This window comes from Bidens hawaiensis, unplaced genomic scaffold, assembly GCF_021521415.1.
Source record: "Bidens hawaiensis isolate Kalapana, Puna unplaced genomic scaffold, B.hawaiensis_p1.1 tig00030755_1, whole genome shotgun sequence".
NCBI classification, from domain to species: Eukaryota; Viridiplantae; Streptophyta; class Magnoliopsida; order Asterales; family Asteraceae; genus Bidens; species Bidens hawaiensis.
In genome coordinates, this window is record NW_027495127.1 from 86784 (window position 1) to 105033 (window position 18250).

At 41.0% G+C, this 18250-nt stretch overlaps 1 protein-coding gene across 1 annotated transcript; it reads right to left on the minus strand.

Moving 5' to 3' along the window:
- Positions 1–688: 688 nt before the first annotated feature.
- LOC143580868 (glycerol-3-phosphate dehydrogenase SDP6, mitochondrial-like) lies at positions 689–6875 on the minus strand. The gene is made up of 7 exons (XM_077063789.1): positions 6456–6875; positions 5116–5589; positions 3662–3993; positions 3413–3573; positions 2117–2375; positions 997–1329; positions 689–924 (listed from the first exon to the last, which is right to left on the minus strand). The coding sequence occupies exons 1-6, from the start codon at positions 6820–6822 to the stop codon at positions 1030–1032; spliced, it is 1893 nt and encodes a 630-aa protein (XP_076919904.1). The 5' UTR covers positions 6823–6875; the 3' UTR covers positions 689–924; positions 997–1029.
- Between the last annotated feature and the right edge of the window lie 11375 nt (positions 6876–18250).

Below are 18250 nucleotides of genomic sequence, written 5' to 3' on the forward strand. Positions count from 1 at the left end.
TGAGAAATATTTAAACATGTCACATTTATTTTCCATAAAAATGTAAAACATTTAATTCTCAGAAATAAGATCTATGAAACGAACAAAAGATAACTCACATTTTACTACCAACTAAATATCTAAATTGTGTGCCGTTGATAGGTTGAATTGTGCAACCTCAATAGTCAATACAATCCATATTCTTGTATTCAAAACATCAACAATAAGTCAATAACCCACAGACTTAAAATAGTATAACCCGGTCATCATTTATCCCATTTACCGAAATGCGTCACAAAAATCAATGGGTTAGAAGCTATTAACCAAGATGTAGATGCGTTGATAACATTGGTGGGTTGTAAAACATGGGCTAATCGTGCTTTAGGCCATCCCGAATACACAACCAATCCATATACCATCAAAAGGAAGGATGCATGAATGACAAATAAAAACAGATAAATTTATTGTAAATTGGGTATTTGGGTGTGCTACCACATCTTTAAAAACTCATGTAATTCCTCAATAAGGCTAGTTTTTTTTTCATGTATATTTTTTATTTTTATATAATCCAAATTTCTAACCAATGTATTCCAACTCCTACACTCATGTTAGTACCTTCCATTATCTAGTGTTGGGTGATTGATCACAAAGTTTGTCTTGAGATTTAACATTTATAAAACCAAGATAATAAAATATCAAAAACACATTTTTTTTTCAAATGGCATTCCTATCGTTAACCCAAGAAAATGTGAATTATGCACCCAAAAAAACGTTGTGCGCGTCATTATTATCCATGTAAGACTAAAGCAACAAATCGAAGAACATTTATGAGGTGAGCTTACAAGTCATAAGCACAAAGTATGATTACTAGCTGCATACCGAAACAATGAAGCGAGCGAGCATCCAGCTAAATTCCCATCTCCTTGGGGTGGACTTATTAATACCCTACAAAACAACTACAAGAATCAGCAAGTACACCCATCTACGCATAGTGTACAAGAAGCCGATAATACATACCAGGAGTGGCTGAATGACTACTGAAAGATCTGACTATGTATGCTTTCCGTCATGAAACTGAGCATTCTTTGATGACTTAAAAGATTCAAGAAACTTTGTTGCTGAATGGAACTCTTGCTTTTGTCTTGCCTTATCCCAATGATGTTCAGCAGCCAATATCTCGATGACATGTGGCAGTGCTCGCCCTGCAGCATCAGTATCGAGAAAAGCAAGTCGGGATCTCCTAGCAATAAAATCTGTTGCAGATTCACAGTACTCATATCGTGCACAGTACGCCACCTCAGCTTCAAGGAATGGGTACCCATGAGCAAGCCGCTTGCCAAGATTTTCATTCTACAAAAATTATAACCATTAATGTTATGTGCATATAGGTTATTTTAATCTTAAAAGTTGCCAAAATGTACTTTTTAAGCATACAAATCTTATTCAAAGATTTTAATGATTGCTGTAATAATATTGTTTCTGTAATCAAAAGTAACACATCATTTAATGATCGAACCGAATAAACATGAATGGAGCATGTTTGAGTTATTTCATTTAACTTTAACCCTACAAATGATCGACCATGGTTTTCTTGTTTGTGTTCTTTCGTTAAGAAAATGACCATGTTCGTGTTTGTTTATAAGAATAGAAAAACGTTAACGAAGTAAACAGACGGACATAACTGAGCTAACACCAATTAATAAATGTGAACAACAATGTGTTGGCTCCAAAAAATTAATTAAAATTAAACTAAACTGTAATGAGTAATATTTTAATTTCTAAAACTAGACTAAATTCTACTGGGCCAAAAAAACATGGTTCATGTTCGTGTTCGTTCTTTACATATATAAACAAAAAGTTTGGTTCATGTTTGTCTGTTTAACGAACATAAACAAACCTCCATTCGAACAGTTCACGAACTGTTCATTTCATTTATAGGCCGAGGTTTATGAGTCAAACAAGTTGAAAGTCTCTAGAAGTGTACTTTTATGCATACAGCCGCCAGTCTTTATTCAAAGACTTTAATGATTAGTTGTAACAATATTGCTTTTGTAACCAACTAACCATAATGATAAGGACTATAGTATGAACCTTTTATTAATAAGTGATTAACAAAAAGATAAATATGAAATGAAACCTGAGCAATGGCGGCTACTTTTTCAGCCTTGGTACCATACGAATGCGACAAATGTTTAGCAACAGCAGTGTCCATGATTCCAGGAACAATTTTTCCAGTATGTGACACCTTCATACGTACATATTCTTGAGCAAGCACAGTGAAATATGCAGGATCCCATCCGTCTCCACCCACCAGAGATATATTGGATGTCAAACATTTGTTTTTTGGGTTCAATTTACCAGACTTGATAGCTGCATCAACTGCATCTTCAGCCATCCTGAAGTGTGGTTCAATTTACAAAAATACCAAGTCAATGTTTGATTTTTTATAACAATTCAACATACATAATTAGATGCTTGGACCGGATCGACATGAAACTTAGTGTGTCGAGCACAATTATATAGAATTTATACTATTTTCAAAATCTGCTTAATATAAAACAGCATAGCAGTTTTTTACATCAAAAAGCTATTTTCATAATTTTATCCGTTCAGCCCATAACCCGTACAAACCATTGAAAAGTAAAGGAGCTAAAATTGCCACATTTAGGCTTGCAACTGAAGTAGAACCGAACAAACACAGACGAGGCATGTTCATGTTCGCTTGTTTAACTTTAACCAAACAAGACAGGGCATGCTGGTGTTCGTTTGTTTAACTTACCGATCGAACACGGACAATCAAACGAGCAAGGTTTTCTTTCCATGTTCATTTGTTAGGAAAATGAGCGTGTTAGTGTCTGTTTATGTTCATTAGTTGATATTATAAGCGAATGGTTCACGAGCGCAAATGAATGAACATCACTAAAATTGGATGAATAAACATCACCTAGGGAACACCAACTAAAAGTAAACGCAAACATCAATTTGTTGGACCTAAAAAATAATAAATTAGACTAAATTGTAATGGGTTATAATTTAAAACCATAAAACTAGACTAACTCTAGTAGGCAAAAGAAAATTTTTAAATGAATATATAAACACAAGTAAACTAATGAACATAAACGAGCATAGATCGAGAAATGTTCACGAACATAAATGAACGAATGAGACATGTGTTCATTTTCATTCAACTAAATGAGCAAAACACTTGTTCATTTCGTTCATTTATTATATAAGCAAACTTCTCGCCTAGTGGTTCACTGAACGCTCGGTTCGTTTACATGCCTAGCCACCTTGACTGTGATGAAATTGCTAGAGAGCTCCCAAAAAGAAAAGGTTTGAAAAAAACAATTATTGTTTAGTTTGTATATGCCAATATTAATAATCTAATCGGACACACATGACAATATTAAACAATAATCAAACAAATACTAACCCTCTATATGTGGTCCACTTTCCACCAGTAATAGTAACCAAACCGGGAAAATCTTCACACACAATATGATCTCTTGATATACTCTCTGTATTTTTAGCCCTCGGATCAGTAGCCAAAGGCCGGATACCACTCCATGCAGACAAAACATCTGTGCGCCGTACCTATACAAACCATAGCGTTATTACATTGATATAATCGATGGCACGATAAGATGCATGATGTTGTACAAAACAAGTGAAATCTGCAAACCTTAACATTCAAATAATCACATATGGCATCAAGTATAAATTCAATTTCATTCTCGTGAGGTTCTGGAAGCATGGTAATGCTTGTACTGGAGTCAGTTGTACCAGCAACGGTTCTACCTAACCACGGAAGCATGAATACAACACGCCCATCTTTTGTTTTGGGAACGATTAAACCCATTCCCTCAGGGGAATAATAATCAGGCAACACGATGTGCACACCACTACTCGGGCAGATCATTGGTTTTGCATCTTGATCAGCCAGTTTTCTAACCGAGTCGCAAAACGGTCCACCCGCGTTAACCACCACTTTTGCATACGAATCAAACTCTGTGCCTGTAAACTTAAAAAAATAAGAATCAAAGAAAGTCTTTCAAACTATGCCCAGCGTACACTAGAATACGAGGACCAAGCTAATGCATACATGCAGAAAGAGGTGGAAAATGGACTAATTGGGCAAAATGGTCAACATGAGTAGGCTTGTATACAAAGCAAACGAACACGAGCAAGTCATGCTCGTTTGTTTAACTTTAACCGAACATACGATTAAACACAAACAATTAAAAGAACAGAATTTTCTTGTTTGTGTTTGTTTACGTTGTTCGTGAAGTATAAATGAATGGTTCACAAATGCAAACGAAAGAAGATAACTAAACATAGATGAACGAACATAACTAAGCTAAAAGTAAAACCAGTTAAAAGTAATTTGAAAAACAATGTAATTGGCCTAAAAAGTTATTAAAACTAAACTATGTTGTAATGGGACAAAAAACTTTATATGAATATACTAATGAGCATAAACAAACGAACTTAAACAAACGTAAATGAACAAACATTATCAAATTTAAAGAAAATGAACGTTCACAAACATAAATGAACAAACGAGACACACATTCATGTTCGTTCGTTTAACTAAGTGAACCAAATCTTTTGTTCATGATCGTCGCTTATTAAATAAACAAACATAACCGAACTTCCCGCTGAACGGTACAATAGCTGTTCACTGAATGTTTGGTTCGTTTACATGCCTAAAAACGAGTTACTTTTGTGCAGGCCAAATCGTCATGCGGGTTGACTTGTGTTAGATTGACACAAAACACTTTTTGTCCAACCTTTTACAATTTAGTGTGTCAAATAAAACTATACTGTTTTAGTAACAATCCAGCTTTTTATTAGAAAACTTTGTACAATTTATGCGTTAAAGATACACTTCAAGTGACTTTCGACCCATTTCCCTTAAAGCTATCTTTTTTTTTTAAATTTTTATCAATCTGACTCATTAAGTCATTAGAGATCACACGTAACCAGAATCAAGCCACTAATAAGTAGATAGGTAGAAATTACCACCTCTATTTAAAACACAAAACTTGATAACCATTAAGATATCAATCAAACTTTGGCATGTTACAAACATATCAGGTGATGACATCAGAAATAAATGCTGATATGATAGTTTACCTGTTAAGTTATCCCGAATACGAGCTCCTATAATCCGGTCCCCACCATCTTCCTTAATCAAAGAAACAACTTCCGCGTGATTAAGTACAGAAGCACCTGCTAATGCAGCAGTACATGCTAATCCAACATTAACCCGTGAATCATTCATTTGTCCATCATAATAGACCACTGTTCCCTTTAAACTTCTATCTTTGCCTTTTGTTGCTAGTGTGGGGAACAGTTCAGTGGACTCTTGTGCAGAGTAATATCTAGATAAGTGAAGTAGATGTTTTCCTGCCACTAGATCGTACATTTTTAAGCCCACCCAATAGTATATTGCCTCAAACCAGCTAAAACATGGTGTCATGCAGGGTAAAGCATGACACAGGTGTGGTGCATTATCAATAACCTGTTTACGTTCCTCTAGTGCATGAAAAACTAGCTTTAGTTGCCCATAATCTAGATTGAATACAGCCTTTTCCAAGTAGCGAACACCTAAAAGAGATAGAGAACACATGAACACAAATACGTAAATTCACAAAAACAATGACGAATGCCCTTTTTTAGAATTATACATATGCCATAAAATCCATGTCAGCATGCCTGTGCAGGGAAGGACTCTTTAAGATGCTAATACTTATAACAACTTTCTTAAGAAGTTTAGTCTAGTTAATGTTTTCACCCTTTTAAGTAGGCCTGTAACCGAACCGAACGAACACGACTCAAGGCATGTGCGTGTTCTTTCATTTAACTTTAACCAAACCCAAACACAAACATGAATATACAACTGAACAAATTTTTTATTCATGTTTGTTCATTGGAAAAATGGGCATGTTCGTGTTCATTCGCTTAAAACATAAACGAACGTAAACAAACAAACATAAGTTAGCATTAACCAAACATAAACGATCATAAGTTAGCATTAAGCGAACATAAACGAACTTCCCGCCAAAATAGATCACTAACGGTTCGCTTACAGGATAATTATGTCCATTGTCAAATTCAATTACAACGCATCCGAAAATACAAATTACTGGCATACAGATTAAAATTACTTAACACATCAATGCAAACAGAACCGAAAGCAACAAACTGATTAACACTATCAGAAAACCTAAACCAGTGAACCGCCACACTTAACCGTCCTCATCAAAGCCATATGTATAAAATCAAATCATCAATCCTATATAACTAATAAAAACACACATTATATTATTATTATAACATCCTAACCCTAACAAATGACACATATTATCACATAACAATTCAGTTAACTCACTTCCAACACATAATAATATAATAATAATAATAATAATAATAATAATAATAATAATAATAATAATGAATAACCGAAGAAGTACCTCCATGAATCAATTTCGTTGACCGAGACGACGTTCCGGACGAGAAATCATCTCGTTCGACAAGGCCAACACGTAAGCCTCTAGTAACGGCATCCAAAGCAACTCCACATCCGGTGGCCCCACCGCCAATAACGAGAACATCAAGCGGATTAGAGGCATTAGCACTGATTAATGCCGACACCTGTGACGCACGTGACGGAATAACCGCTGCCGGATCGGTGATCTTACGTCGGATTGATTCTAAGGCGGTGGTGGTGGTGGTGGTACGGTCGTTGGAGGAGATGTGTGGATCACGGAGTGCCACGTAAGAACCGGTTAGAGTCAAGACGGTGAACCCTACGCGCCGAGCGCGAAAAAAGTTCGCCATGTTTTTGTTTTTGTGTTTGGTGAATGGGGATGGGTTGTGAAGTAAAGGACTCAAAGGAGGATGTTTTTGACTTTTTGGTGATGTTACGTTTTTGCCTTGGGATTTGTAATTGGGTAAAAGTGGGCCCTCTAATCACATCATACCAAAAATGGGAGCTTTTTCTTTACACATCCGATACAATAATAACTTAAGTCAATTTTGGGATGAACGTAAATAGAGGATGAACTCTGATTCTTAATTAAGCAATGAATCAATCAAAATCATGTAGAGTTTATCAATCGATCCTCTATCTTTGTAACAAAGCGTAAAATAAAATCATATTTGAGAAGTAACTCAATTTGTTTTGGTTAACAGTTTTGTTATGGGAGTAATTATGTTTTGTTATGAGCGTCATTTTGTACATAGGTAATTCAGTTTTATTTCGAGAGTAATTTAGCGGTGTGCTTGGGTGGTCGGCGCTGTCTACGAACGTGATCGTTTAAGGTCGCATTTTGTCATTGGGTTACCAAAGTAGTCGGGTTTTTATTCGTTGGTTGTTAAAAAAATGATGAGTTGAGCATATTGCATCTTTAGTCCTTGCAATTAGTTAAATTATACTTAATAGTCTCTACTCTTTAGTAAAAGTTGATTAAGAATACAAGGAGACTAGTTATTTTTATTTGTATAGGATATTTGTTTAGAAGCTTTGAAATTGTAATTGATTAGGGTTCTAAGCCAAGAGCTTTCAACAAAGATTATATTTTACTGTTAGTCATAACTTCCAGATCTGAAACCATTTTGTTGAAAGAAGACAATTGTCCATCATATTTGAAAAATCGATGAAGTCGGATCAATATTTGCAGCTCCGTCATTTACTGATCAATCTATTACAACTCGAAACAGTTCCAACATAGATAAGTTTTTGCAAGTTTTGCATTAAACAGGTCAAAAGAGTTGAAGTAACCGGTCATGAGGCCTGAACTCAAATGTAAAAGTTCAATTGAGGATTAATGATTTCTAATGTGTTTGGAAATCTATATAGAGTATGTTTGGTGATGAAACTATTCAAAAGAATCAATAGGTTGATTGGTTGAGATATATGCCTCAAATTATTGGCATATGAGTGTGGTTTTATGGTTTACTTCAGGAGTCCACATAGAAGCATATAAAAACTTGTTATTTGAAGACCCAAAGGACAAATGTACGTGGGTTCACATAACTATGTGTTTGAACCATATTTATTTTGAAACAATTGATGATTTGTGTGAATATGAAAGTGCATTAAAAAATGTTTTATATTGTAAAAAGTGTGAAAGCTGGTTCAATACAAATTTTAGGGACCCAAATGACTAATACAACAATATAAGAGTGGTATAAAAAATCTTAAGAAGCGGTTTGGAGGAGATTTAAAGTTCAGGGACCAAAGATGATTTATTGGTGCATAATTTATTTATGGAATTTGTTTTAATTAAATTAGAAGTTGTTTAGTTTCCCTGATTCGATCGAGTTCGTTTTCTTGTTGCTTAAGTTTCTAGCTGCTTATAAATAAAGCCTAGAATTTATTTTTAGATTGTCTTCCGTTCTCGAGTATTTTTAATAAAAAAAAAGAGTTGCATAAGGTTTATATAAATCCGATTCGTGTTCTTAATTCACTTGATTGAAAAAGTTCTAACAAAATGGATATTGTATGTTTGCATTAAAAAAATATAAGTTAATGAATGGACTTGTAGCTTAAATGTAAGCCTTATTATTATTAAATCATAAAGGTGCGTGTGATCAAGATTATGAAATATAATCACAATGTTGTATGTGATCAAGTATATTCAACAAGGTGTTTGAAGTCTCGTTCTAAGAAAAAACTTACATGAAAATGGTGCTTAGTAACCTTTTTAGTTTCATCAAGATTGATATTAAAGTAGGCAAAGAGTCATTTAACATAAGGAGACAATCTAGAGAGATTAAAGATACCCATTAAACATAAGCAAACATTTTCTATTAAAGATAAATAAACGTAGTCCATTAGTCTTTACTCCGTAGTCTATGAAGTTCAATAACTTAGTTTTGTTTATTGCTATCATATTATCGTTGATATTTGAAAAAAAAAGAGTTATATGCAGGCCCATTTTTAATACTCGATCGGGCATCTGAATCTCAGAGACGGCCAGTTGAAAGTATAAGTGGTGCACTATTGCGGTCTTGTAATTCAAAAGCTTATTGATGAGTTTTACATTTGTTGATTAGGCTTGAAGGACTGGACCAAATCATAGTGTGCATGTAACTATGTAACTTGGACATGATGTAATACTATTTTCGTCCAATTAATGCCATGAATTAGACTTGGATTCATAATCAAGCCTCTTATACTATAACATCTTATTAAATCAGCAAATACAGTTTGAATGCTACTTCCAAGGGTTATCATAGATTATCACTTTGTTAATGTTTATTATTTTATTAATAGATGGGTTGCAAAGCTTAATTGCATTCGCTATTGGATTGCCGAATCGAAGAATCAATAATAAGGGGATAATATTATAATGGATGACATCAAAACCAAACACATGCGTATACCGCTCAGTGTTCTTTGATGTTTTAAGCCATCCGTTTGAAAACAAATTTAGTTAATGAAGAATGATGTTGAACGAAGAATGAAATGTTAGATTAAAAGGAAAGATAATTTTAGATTAGTGACTTATTAACAATTCATTTGTGAATTGTCAGGCACACGAAGTTTGTTAAGAACTAGTAAATTACCCGCGCGTTGTGTGGCTTCTAGGTGTTGAGGCGGTAACTCAATAACTTGACGGGAATTCAGTCAGTTTCGGTCACGTTCATTACACTACAAAAAAAAACAAAAAAAATATAAAAGTTGAGGTGGACAAATGGGATGATGTCAGTCGGTATAACTTGAGCTTTGGTAAACCTATATGTTTTCGGTCGTGTGCGTTGAGGAGACGAGTCAATATAAATTTGGTCGGTTCCATCATGTTCATTACGCTTTTGGTTACATTCGTTACGGTGTCGAAACAAAAACAAACACAAAAACACCAACAATATAAATATTGAGGCGGGCCAATAAGACGGTGTCAGTCGGTAAAATCGGGTGTTGGTAAATCCCGAGCAACGTCGGTCCCGGGCGTTGAGGCGTGTGAGTCAACGTGAATTTGGTCAATTTCCATGATGTTCGTTACGGTAACATAAATAAAAGAAACTTGTTCGGTTACGTTCGTTATAGTATCAAAAATAAAACAAAAAGAACATATATAAGTTGAGGTCAACCAATGGGGTGGCGTCGTTCGGTAAAACCCAGATGTTTGTCAAACTCTAGCCTTAAGGCGGTGATTCTACACAAATTCGGTCGGTTTCGTCACAATAGTTACGATACCGATACTAAAACAAAAAGAATAAAATTGTCGGAAACATGTTTTAAAACTGCTTGATACACAAAAAAAAAACATTTGAAACCTGTTTGATAATGACAAGTAAAAAAAACTAAAGAAAACTATTTGCTTGCTTTTGGAGGGATTTGAACCTGAGTCAAAAAAAAGAAATACACTTTTAAGAAAGTAAACAAAGCCAACCTACCATAACTGTCTATTATAATTACTTAACAAAAATCTAATATATATTGAAGAGGTAGGTCCCAGCAGAGCCCAGTTGGACCCGCAAAACTCACCTTGAAGAGGGACGTCTGCGTAAAGACTAACTGGTTCCGCAGGACCCACCATGCTCAGAGAGATGACGACCTTACGCGCAGTACGCAAGCTGTTCCCGCAGGAAAAGCCTCCCAATGGTGAAGTACCCCGCCTGTTCCCGCAGCTGCGGATACAAGCCATCAGGGAAGGCTACCCGCACTAATAGCAAGGCTACACGCATAAGGCACTAACTCTCAATAATTCAGTAATGTCACCTGAAGAAGGAATGAGCAAGCCGGGAATACTTCCGCCCAAATGAGCCAGTCCGTACGCTTCTAGAGGATCTTTTGTACTATACCTGCCAATGTATGGACAAAATAGACAAGATCTGACCAAAGCAGCCCATCACAGGGTGACAGCTCACTGACAACAGTACGACGAGGAGCACGCTCTAGTACTTAATGTCACTATCAGCCGCTGCCTACTCACCAACCCCTGTCGTGGCACGTACATAGCCTGCAGTTGGTGGAAAAGGAATAGTACACAGCCGGCCATGTCACTATCAGCCGCTGCCTACCCACCAACCACCAGCATGGCACGTGCGTAGCCCACAGTTGATAGAAAAGGAATATTATACAGCTGGCTGTACCTGCTTGGAAACCTACCTTCGGCTATAAATACTCCAACACCTTGGAACGGTATCATCATCTGATCATATCTTATTTTATACCATCATATATCTGCTCTAGCTATTTCTCTTAATATACACTTATATTCAGAACAATCTAGTCTGATTCTCACGTCGGAGGGTGGTCACAAGGAGGTACCCCCCCCCTTCTCAGTGACGAGCTCACGGTGTCTGTTTTGCAGGTCATCAGAAGAATAACCATCTTTGCCGGACCTAACCCTTGTGGGAAACATCTATTTAACCCCCAGATTATCCGTAATCTGCCCGAGGTCACTTAGTGTTTCTTCATTGGCGCCATCCGTGCATAAAAGCTAGAACTAATTTTCTCAGTTTTTTCAAAACCTCTGGAAAGATGGTTAAGGTTACTCCGGTGCCAAGGCCAGCGAGTTACCAAGAAACCCCGGTAACCACAACCCCAGCTACTGGGGGGAACACCGGCGAGTACACAATTTTTACGAACACTACCCCGGTTACCCAAGCCGGGGCAAGTGCAGTAAACAATCCTTCACTGGGATTCACCGATACCCAGTTGGAGAGACAACAGACGAGGCTCCCCCGCCAAACACTTGATCAAGTTAAAGCGTGGGCGGAAGCACGTCAGAAGGAATTCCAAGCTGAGTTGGATGAACGCTTACGTTCACTCCAACAGGCTGACGAGTTCGGAAACACTCGACAACAGCTCAACATGAGCAATGAGTGCGAATACTTGGATAACGATTGGGAGGAGTTCGACAGTGATGCAAACCCTCGTCATAGGGCGAAAGGGAAGCGCAAGGAAACGGACTTCCAACCAAGAAGGGATTTTGGAGAAACCTTCAAACCAAGGAACGCGGGGGGAAACCCACGTGACTTCTCCAAAACCTTTAGACCAACTGTTGCAAATACGGGAACGTCCAAGTTTGCAAGGGACATTGCGGAAGCAATCGCTCCGAAGAGTGCCAAACAGATGTCCAACATCGGCACTTATGATGGTATATCCGACCCAGATGATCACTTGAACAGATTCATAGCGGGGGCAACCGTCAGCAACTGGACGGAACCCACGTGGTGTTATATGTTCCAGATGACGCTGGTTGGAGCGGCCAGGGCGTGGTTTGATCGTTTACCGGTCCACCACATCTATGATTGGGCGGACTTCCAACACAAGTTCAGCCAACACTTCAGCCAACAGAGGAAATATACTGAAGAGCAGTGGACGATACTCAACTGCGTTAGAGAAGAGGATGAATCTTTACTAGACTTCATCACTCGCTTCAACTCGAAAAAGCTGAGTCTGGGCACCATAAGCGAAGATCTTGTTCGCACCGCTTTCATCCAGTGCGCCGAATACCCAGAGCTTATCCGCACGTTGACAGGTAAAGATGGCATGCCATCCACATGGTATGCCATCATGACGGCGGCTAAATGCTTCGCGGAAACGGAAAAGCAACTGGGTAGAGATCTTCCCCAGAGCACAAACCTCCACACTCAAAAAACAAGAGAAAATAACGTCCTTACCGCCCGACAAAACAAAAAGAGGAAGCTTGGTATTTGGCAGTCAAGGGTAAACTTTGACACCTCATCCGGCTCGCACCCTCGGTTAGGCGGAAGGGATAACATGCAGTCGTCGAACCGGAACTCCAGATGGACGCCACTCACCAAAAGCGTCACCGAAATATTTGCCACCGAGAGGCTCCCATGGCCAAAGGCTCCAATAATCCGACAGCGTCACAACGCTGATCAGAGCAAATCCTGTGACTTCCACAGGACAAAAGGCCATACCACGGAGGAATGCGTATCCTTGAAGGACGTCGTCGAAGCATTCGTCAGAAATGGGAAACTCACTCACCTCGTGGCGTAATGGACGCTAAGCAGGCTAATGCGTGTAGAACCCCAGTTGGGGAAAACACGGATGAAACTGCAGCTTCAATGTTGGAGACTACATACTGCGTAAACAACGAGATTCCGAACCAGGTGCATATCGGCTCGAAAGGCTCGATGACACCCCCATCCCAAGAACATGGAAGGGAGCTCAATTACACAGGCTGCATGTAGATCAATTCCAAACTTGTAAAGGCCTAGAGCCAGTTCTAATGGAAATGATTCTCCAAATCACATTGACGCTGATGGTCTTACATTTATACTTATGATCAAAACACTGATATGCCGGTATTCACCGCATAAATAAGTGGGGAAGTCGTTGCGTATGGACGGCGGAAAAACCCGCATAAACACAAAAAATGGCAGAAATTTCTAAGGAAAAGATGAGGAAAACCTTCACGCAGGTCAGTTATAGGTAAAGTTTGATCATCCCACTAAATGAAAGTGACGGTCCTACCCACACAATCATGATAGAGGAAACTGAACATTAACCTATTGACAACCGCGCGTCGAAAGGTTAACTTATTCAAAACACTGATATGCCGGTATTCACCGCATAAATAAGTGGGGAAGTCGTTGCGTGTGGACGGCGGAAAAACCCGCATAAACACAAAAAACGGCAGAAATTTCTAAGGAAAAGATGAGGAAAACCTTCACGCAGGTCAGTTATAGGTGAAGATTGGTCATCCCACTAAATGAAAGTGACGGTCCTACCCGCACAATCATGATAGAGGAAACTGAACACTAACCTATTGACAACCACGCGTCGAAAGGTTAACTTATTCAAAACACTTGGAAAATTGCTAAGTTAAACTAAAGTATGCACGAGCGAATCATATATTGTTTATAAGGCAAAACAAGTGCCAAATTAAACTATAATATGCATGAGCAAGTCATATAACATTTATAAAGCAAGTCATTAAGCGAAAGTGACGGTCCTACCCGCACAAACATTTCAAACATTACAAGAATGGCCAGGTATCTACTCGCCTACAGAAATGTAAATCTATCCTAACGGTGGGAAGGGATCTCAAGGTTCAAATTTCAGGACCACTCCCTCCAAACCCACTCGAACCCGCACCATCAGTTGGCTGTGGCGGTTCAAAGAAAGCCTTGAGAATAGTTAGCCCATCATCAGCAGCAGCAATTTCGTTCACCTTCTCCACCACCGGATGCGGGAAGGCAGCATACTGGTTCACTGCTTGGTCGTAAGCAGCTTCAGTGTCCACGTCATAAAGAGGGAAGTTGGAAGGCGGGATGCCCTTCTCAACAAACCCCAGACCAAGCAGGAAACCGGCCTTTTCCCCATCCTCATGGGAAGCGTTGAGGGCTGCGCTCATGGCATCGTCATAAGATGTGTTCGTGAAGATCCGATGCACAACCTACGAAAAAAAATATATATGTATCAAAAACTTTTTTAAGTATAAAGAAAAGCGTAAAGATATTATGAAGCTACGCATACCTGCGACAACGCTTCTCGTAGGAGCCATTCCTTGGTGATCAGAGCTTCCTGGAGGGCAGCTTGAGCTTGGTCACGGGCGCGTTCGGCTTCATTTTTGTTAAGGTTGGCAAGCAACACTTCCTTAGCAGCAGCCTCTTCAACGCCCTTCAGCTTACGCTCAGTATGGTCAAGCATACCCCTCTGGTCCAAGATCTCTTGGAGCTCTTTGGCATCTTCTAAAGCCAAAGCATCATGAGCCTGCTGAAGCTTCTCTAGTTTGGCTTTAAGCTCCTCATTCTCAGCGCGCAAAGGCTCAACAATGGCTTCAGCTCTGGTGGCCCTCTCGGTCGCGTTCCGCGCAGTTTTCTTAGCCAACCTAAGCTGTTCGTTAACAGCTTGGGTAGCCTTGGAACGGGCCTCGAGCCGGGCCTGAACTTCAACCTCGAAGGCCTTGAAGGCCTTTTCCTTTTCCGCAGCAATGGCGGCAAGTCTCCTGTTCTCCTCCCGGATAGCCCGCGCCTGAGCCACTTCCTGGCTACGCGCCGCCTTTAACATGTCGTTTTCACGACAAAGCAACTCGACGCGCGGCTGCATCCGGGCAAGGAGAATCCGAAGCTCATTCGTCAGCCTACCTGGTAGCTAGACATGGCTTCCCCCAACGCACCACTTGGGACTGCGTGACGCGCCCACTCGACGCAGTCCACAGCCGTTCGAAGGGTTGTTCCCCGGCGGATGTTCCACCGTGGAACATACACCTCATTGGAATCCGAAACTGCAAAAACAAAAAGCGGTTAGGAAAAGATGATATATAAAAAAAAGGAAAAAAAAAGATAATAGGCCAAAATAACCCTACGCACCTGTAGGGTCGACAACAGGCCGGTAGCCGCCAAACCCATCACCCGAACCTAAGGGATATCCATCCAAGAGGTCAGGCAGATGGGAAGGAGGCAGAGATTGGCTAGAAGCCCCAACCCTGAACATACCTGATGAACCGGCCGGGGACGAGGTAGTCGCCGGTGCCGGAGGCACGGTTGAAACCGCCGCGGTAGAGACCATCGGAGGTGAACTCACAACCGAGTCCGCCGCTGTGGTGGAGCCCGCAGAAAAAATCACCGCCGGCTCAGTGAAGGATGCAGTAAAGATGGCACTGACAGCCGGCGGAGATGACGTCACAATTGGAACAGTTGCCTCAACGGGATGAGCAACTGAACCAACACTGCAAACAGGCGCAGCCGCCTGGGTCATCGCCTCGGGTAGATTGACCAAACCTACCGTCATGGGTCCAGACATGCTCCTTCCCGCTCCACTCTGGAATGCGGTTGCATCCACGCCTGCACGAAGACAATATTAAAAACAATGGCGGAAAGAATTGCGGGTAAGATTAATTTATACTTACGAGTTTTCTTGAGCTTAAAGGTTCTGACAGGCGGGGACGAACCCGATGGAGCCGGCCTCTTCACACCGGTCACCGTCGTCGTACTGGGCTGCCCGGAGGTGACAGCTGTCTCAACCTCCGGAACACTGGTCTCACCATCACCAGGGTTCCCCACTGCCTCCTCGCTTTCGGTCTCCGAGTCGGACCGATTTCCCTGATCGGCGGTGGAGGCGACCTTCGCCTTGCCCTTCACGCCGGCAGCTTTGTTCTTCCTCACGAAGAAAGGCCCATCTACGGATCCCTCATCAGAAGATGATAAAATTAGGGAAACTCCAGCAGAGTTTTGAGCATGAAGAGGGCGAGGGTTAAAGAATCCCTTACCTGGCCGCGTGGCGCTCAAAATCTCGTGGCCCGGCGGGTAGACTTCCACGAACCTATCCTCCGTTTGCTCCAGGATGGGCAACTCGTTCTCATCAAGAGCACGAGTACCCAGCCGAGCGGGACCACCGCTCTCACGCGGTTGCAGAAGAGATTGCAAGTTGTTTCCCTCTGAAAATAAACAGAAAAACAGTTAGAAGAAAAACCCTAAATCAGCAAAAAAGACGGAGCATACCGTAGGGAATAGAATTCAAACCGTATTCGAGGATGATAGGTACTTGCGGCGTCCCAGAACCGGCATCCTTCCATACCCGGCTCATCCCAAGCATCACCATCCCAGACTCCGCAAAGCGGTAAACCGGAGTCTGGATCTGGGAGATCTTGGTAAACCATTCAGTCTCCTGGTAGTTGGAGGCGTGAAGGTTGGGGAGTGCCCTCCCGTTCTTGAATGTCATCGCAATGGGGACGACATGGGCAGAGATATAGAAGAACTCCTGCTTCCAAGACCGAAGACTGCGCTCGGTAGCACAGATCTTCAAACCCTTGATCCGAGTGATCAAGGTGTACCAGCCCTGGATGCACCTCCAGGAATAGAAGGTCATCAGGCGGTCGACGCGGGGCTCAACGCCCAGAATGTGGCACACCCATTCAAAGTGGCGAACCTTTGCGATCGCCATCGGGTGCACCTCCGTTAAGTGTACACCGTGTTTCTCGAAAACACGGTACACAAACTTCGTCAATGGGAACCTGAGATTCCCATAGATGAAGAATGCAGCATACACCCCTATCTTGCCCTTGGGGGCATCGTACACCGTCTGGTGAGGCTTAGGAAACTCAGGCTCGTAAGGATCGAGCATGAACTTCTTGACAATATAGCTGTATAGATCGACAGAAAGAGCACACTGGCACTCGCCATCAGTACTCTTATCGTCCTTGTCAGACACGGACATCGGGTTCTCAGGGTATACGTCGGACTCTTCGGCAGTAACCTCAGGATCATGAGTAGACATTTTGGAGAACGATTTCAGGAGAATGCTCGGCGGAAAAGTTAGAGTATTCGCCAGAAATCGTTTAAAAGAAGAAGAGTGAAGTGAATGTGTAAGTTGAGATGCATCCTCTTCCCCCTTTATATACCCATCGCAATGAATGCGATGAATTTAATGCGGGGGAGAGGGAAAAGCGCAGGCACAATGAGACAACGACACGTGGAAAGAGCAAGCTGGCAACAGCTGTCGACGGGACGCGTGCCGTAAACTTCGCGCCCACGCGCCCGAAAACTCGCGCCCACGCGCCTGAAAAAGCGTCTGGAATGACCATATACTGTCACGTCGCCATAACTTCCTGCACGTCCTGAAACTGTCAGAAGAAACCGTCGGACGACGCTAACGTCCCTTCAACAGTTTGGACTGTTCTTATCCTTTCACCAACTCTTCGAATTTCAAAAAGATTCAAAAAGATTCAAAAATAAGAGGGAATATACCCCCTTACCTTGGTAACCAAGAAACCGTAAGACAAGTGTGGGTACAGTGTCAAGGCGAAACCCTTCACATACTTAGCACCTGCAGGGAATTGAAGCCAAGAATACCTTGGTAACCAAGAAACCGTAAGACAAGTGCGGGTACAGTGTCAAGGCGAAACCCTTCACATACTTAGCACCTGCAGGGAATTGAAGCCAAGAATACCTTGGAAGTAAAGTAACTATAAGACGAGTGCGGGTACAGTGTCAAGGCGAAACTCTTCACATACTTAGCACTTGAAGGGAATTGAAACCAAGAAGGATCTTCTGGGCCATGCTTGTGGAAAGGGAAATAACATCCCCGCGTAGCGGGGAACGTTGAAAACTAGATTGTTTGAAGCTCCAAGATGGAATTGGTTGTTTAACATAATTGATCACTATGTCTAAAACTACCAAAACCTCGTGGAGAATCTACACAAGTGAAACTCAACGCTCCTGACTTGCGAGGAGGTTACACACCTACCCGCATCGTACCCAAAGATCAAGCAGAAAAGTCGGGAATTTCTGCGTGACGTTAGGAAACCGCGGGAAGAATCCCCGCGGAGAACCTTAAAAC

Excerpts from the sequence above, each read along its gene's own strand:
- LOC143580868 (XM_077063789.1), bottom strand. The coding sequence starts at position 6,822 with ATGGCGAACTTTTTTCGCGCTCGGCGCGTAGGGTTCACCGTCTTGACT. Across the intron at positions 5,590-6,455 it reads AACGAAATTGATTCATGGAG|GTGTTCGCTACTTGGAAAAG; the intron begins GTACTTCTTCGG and ends TATCTCTTTTAG. Across the intron at positions 3,574-3,661 it reads GTGATTATTTGAATGTTAAG|GTACGGCGCACAGATGTTTT; the intron begins GTTTGCAGATTT and ends TGGTTTGTATAG.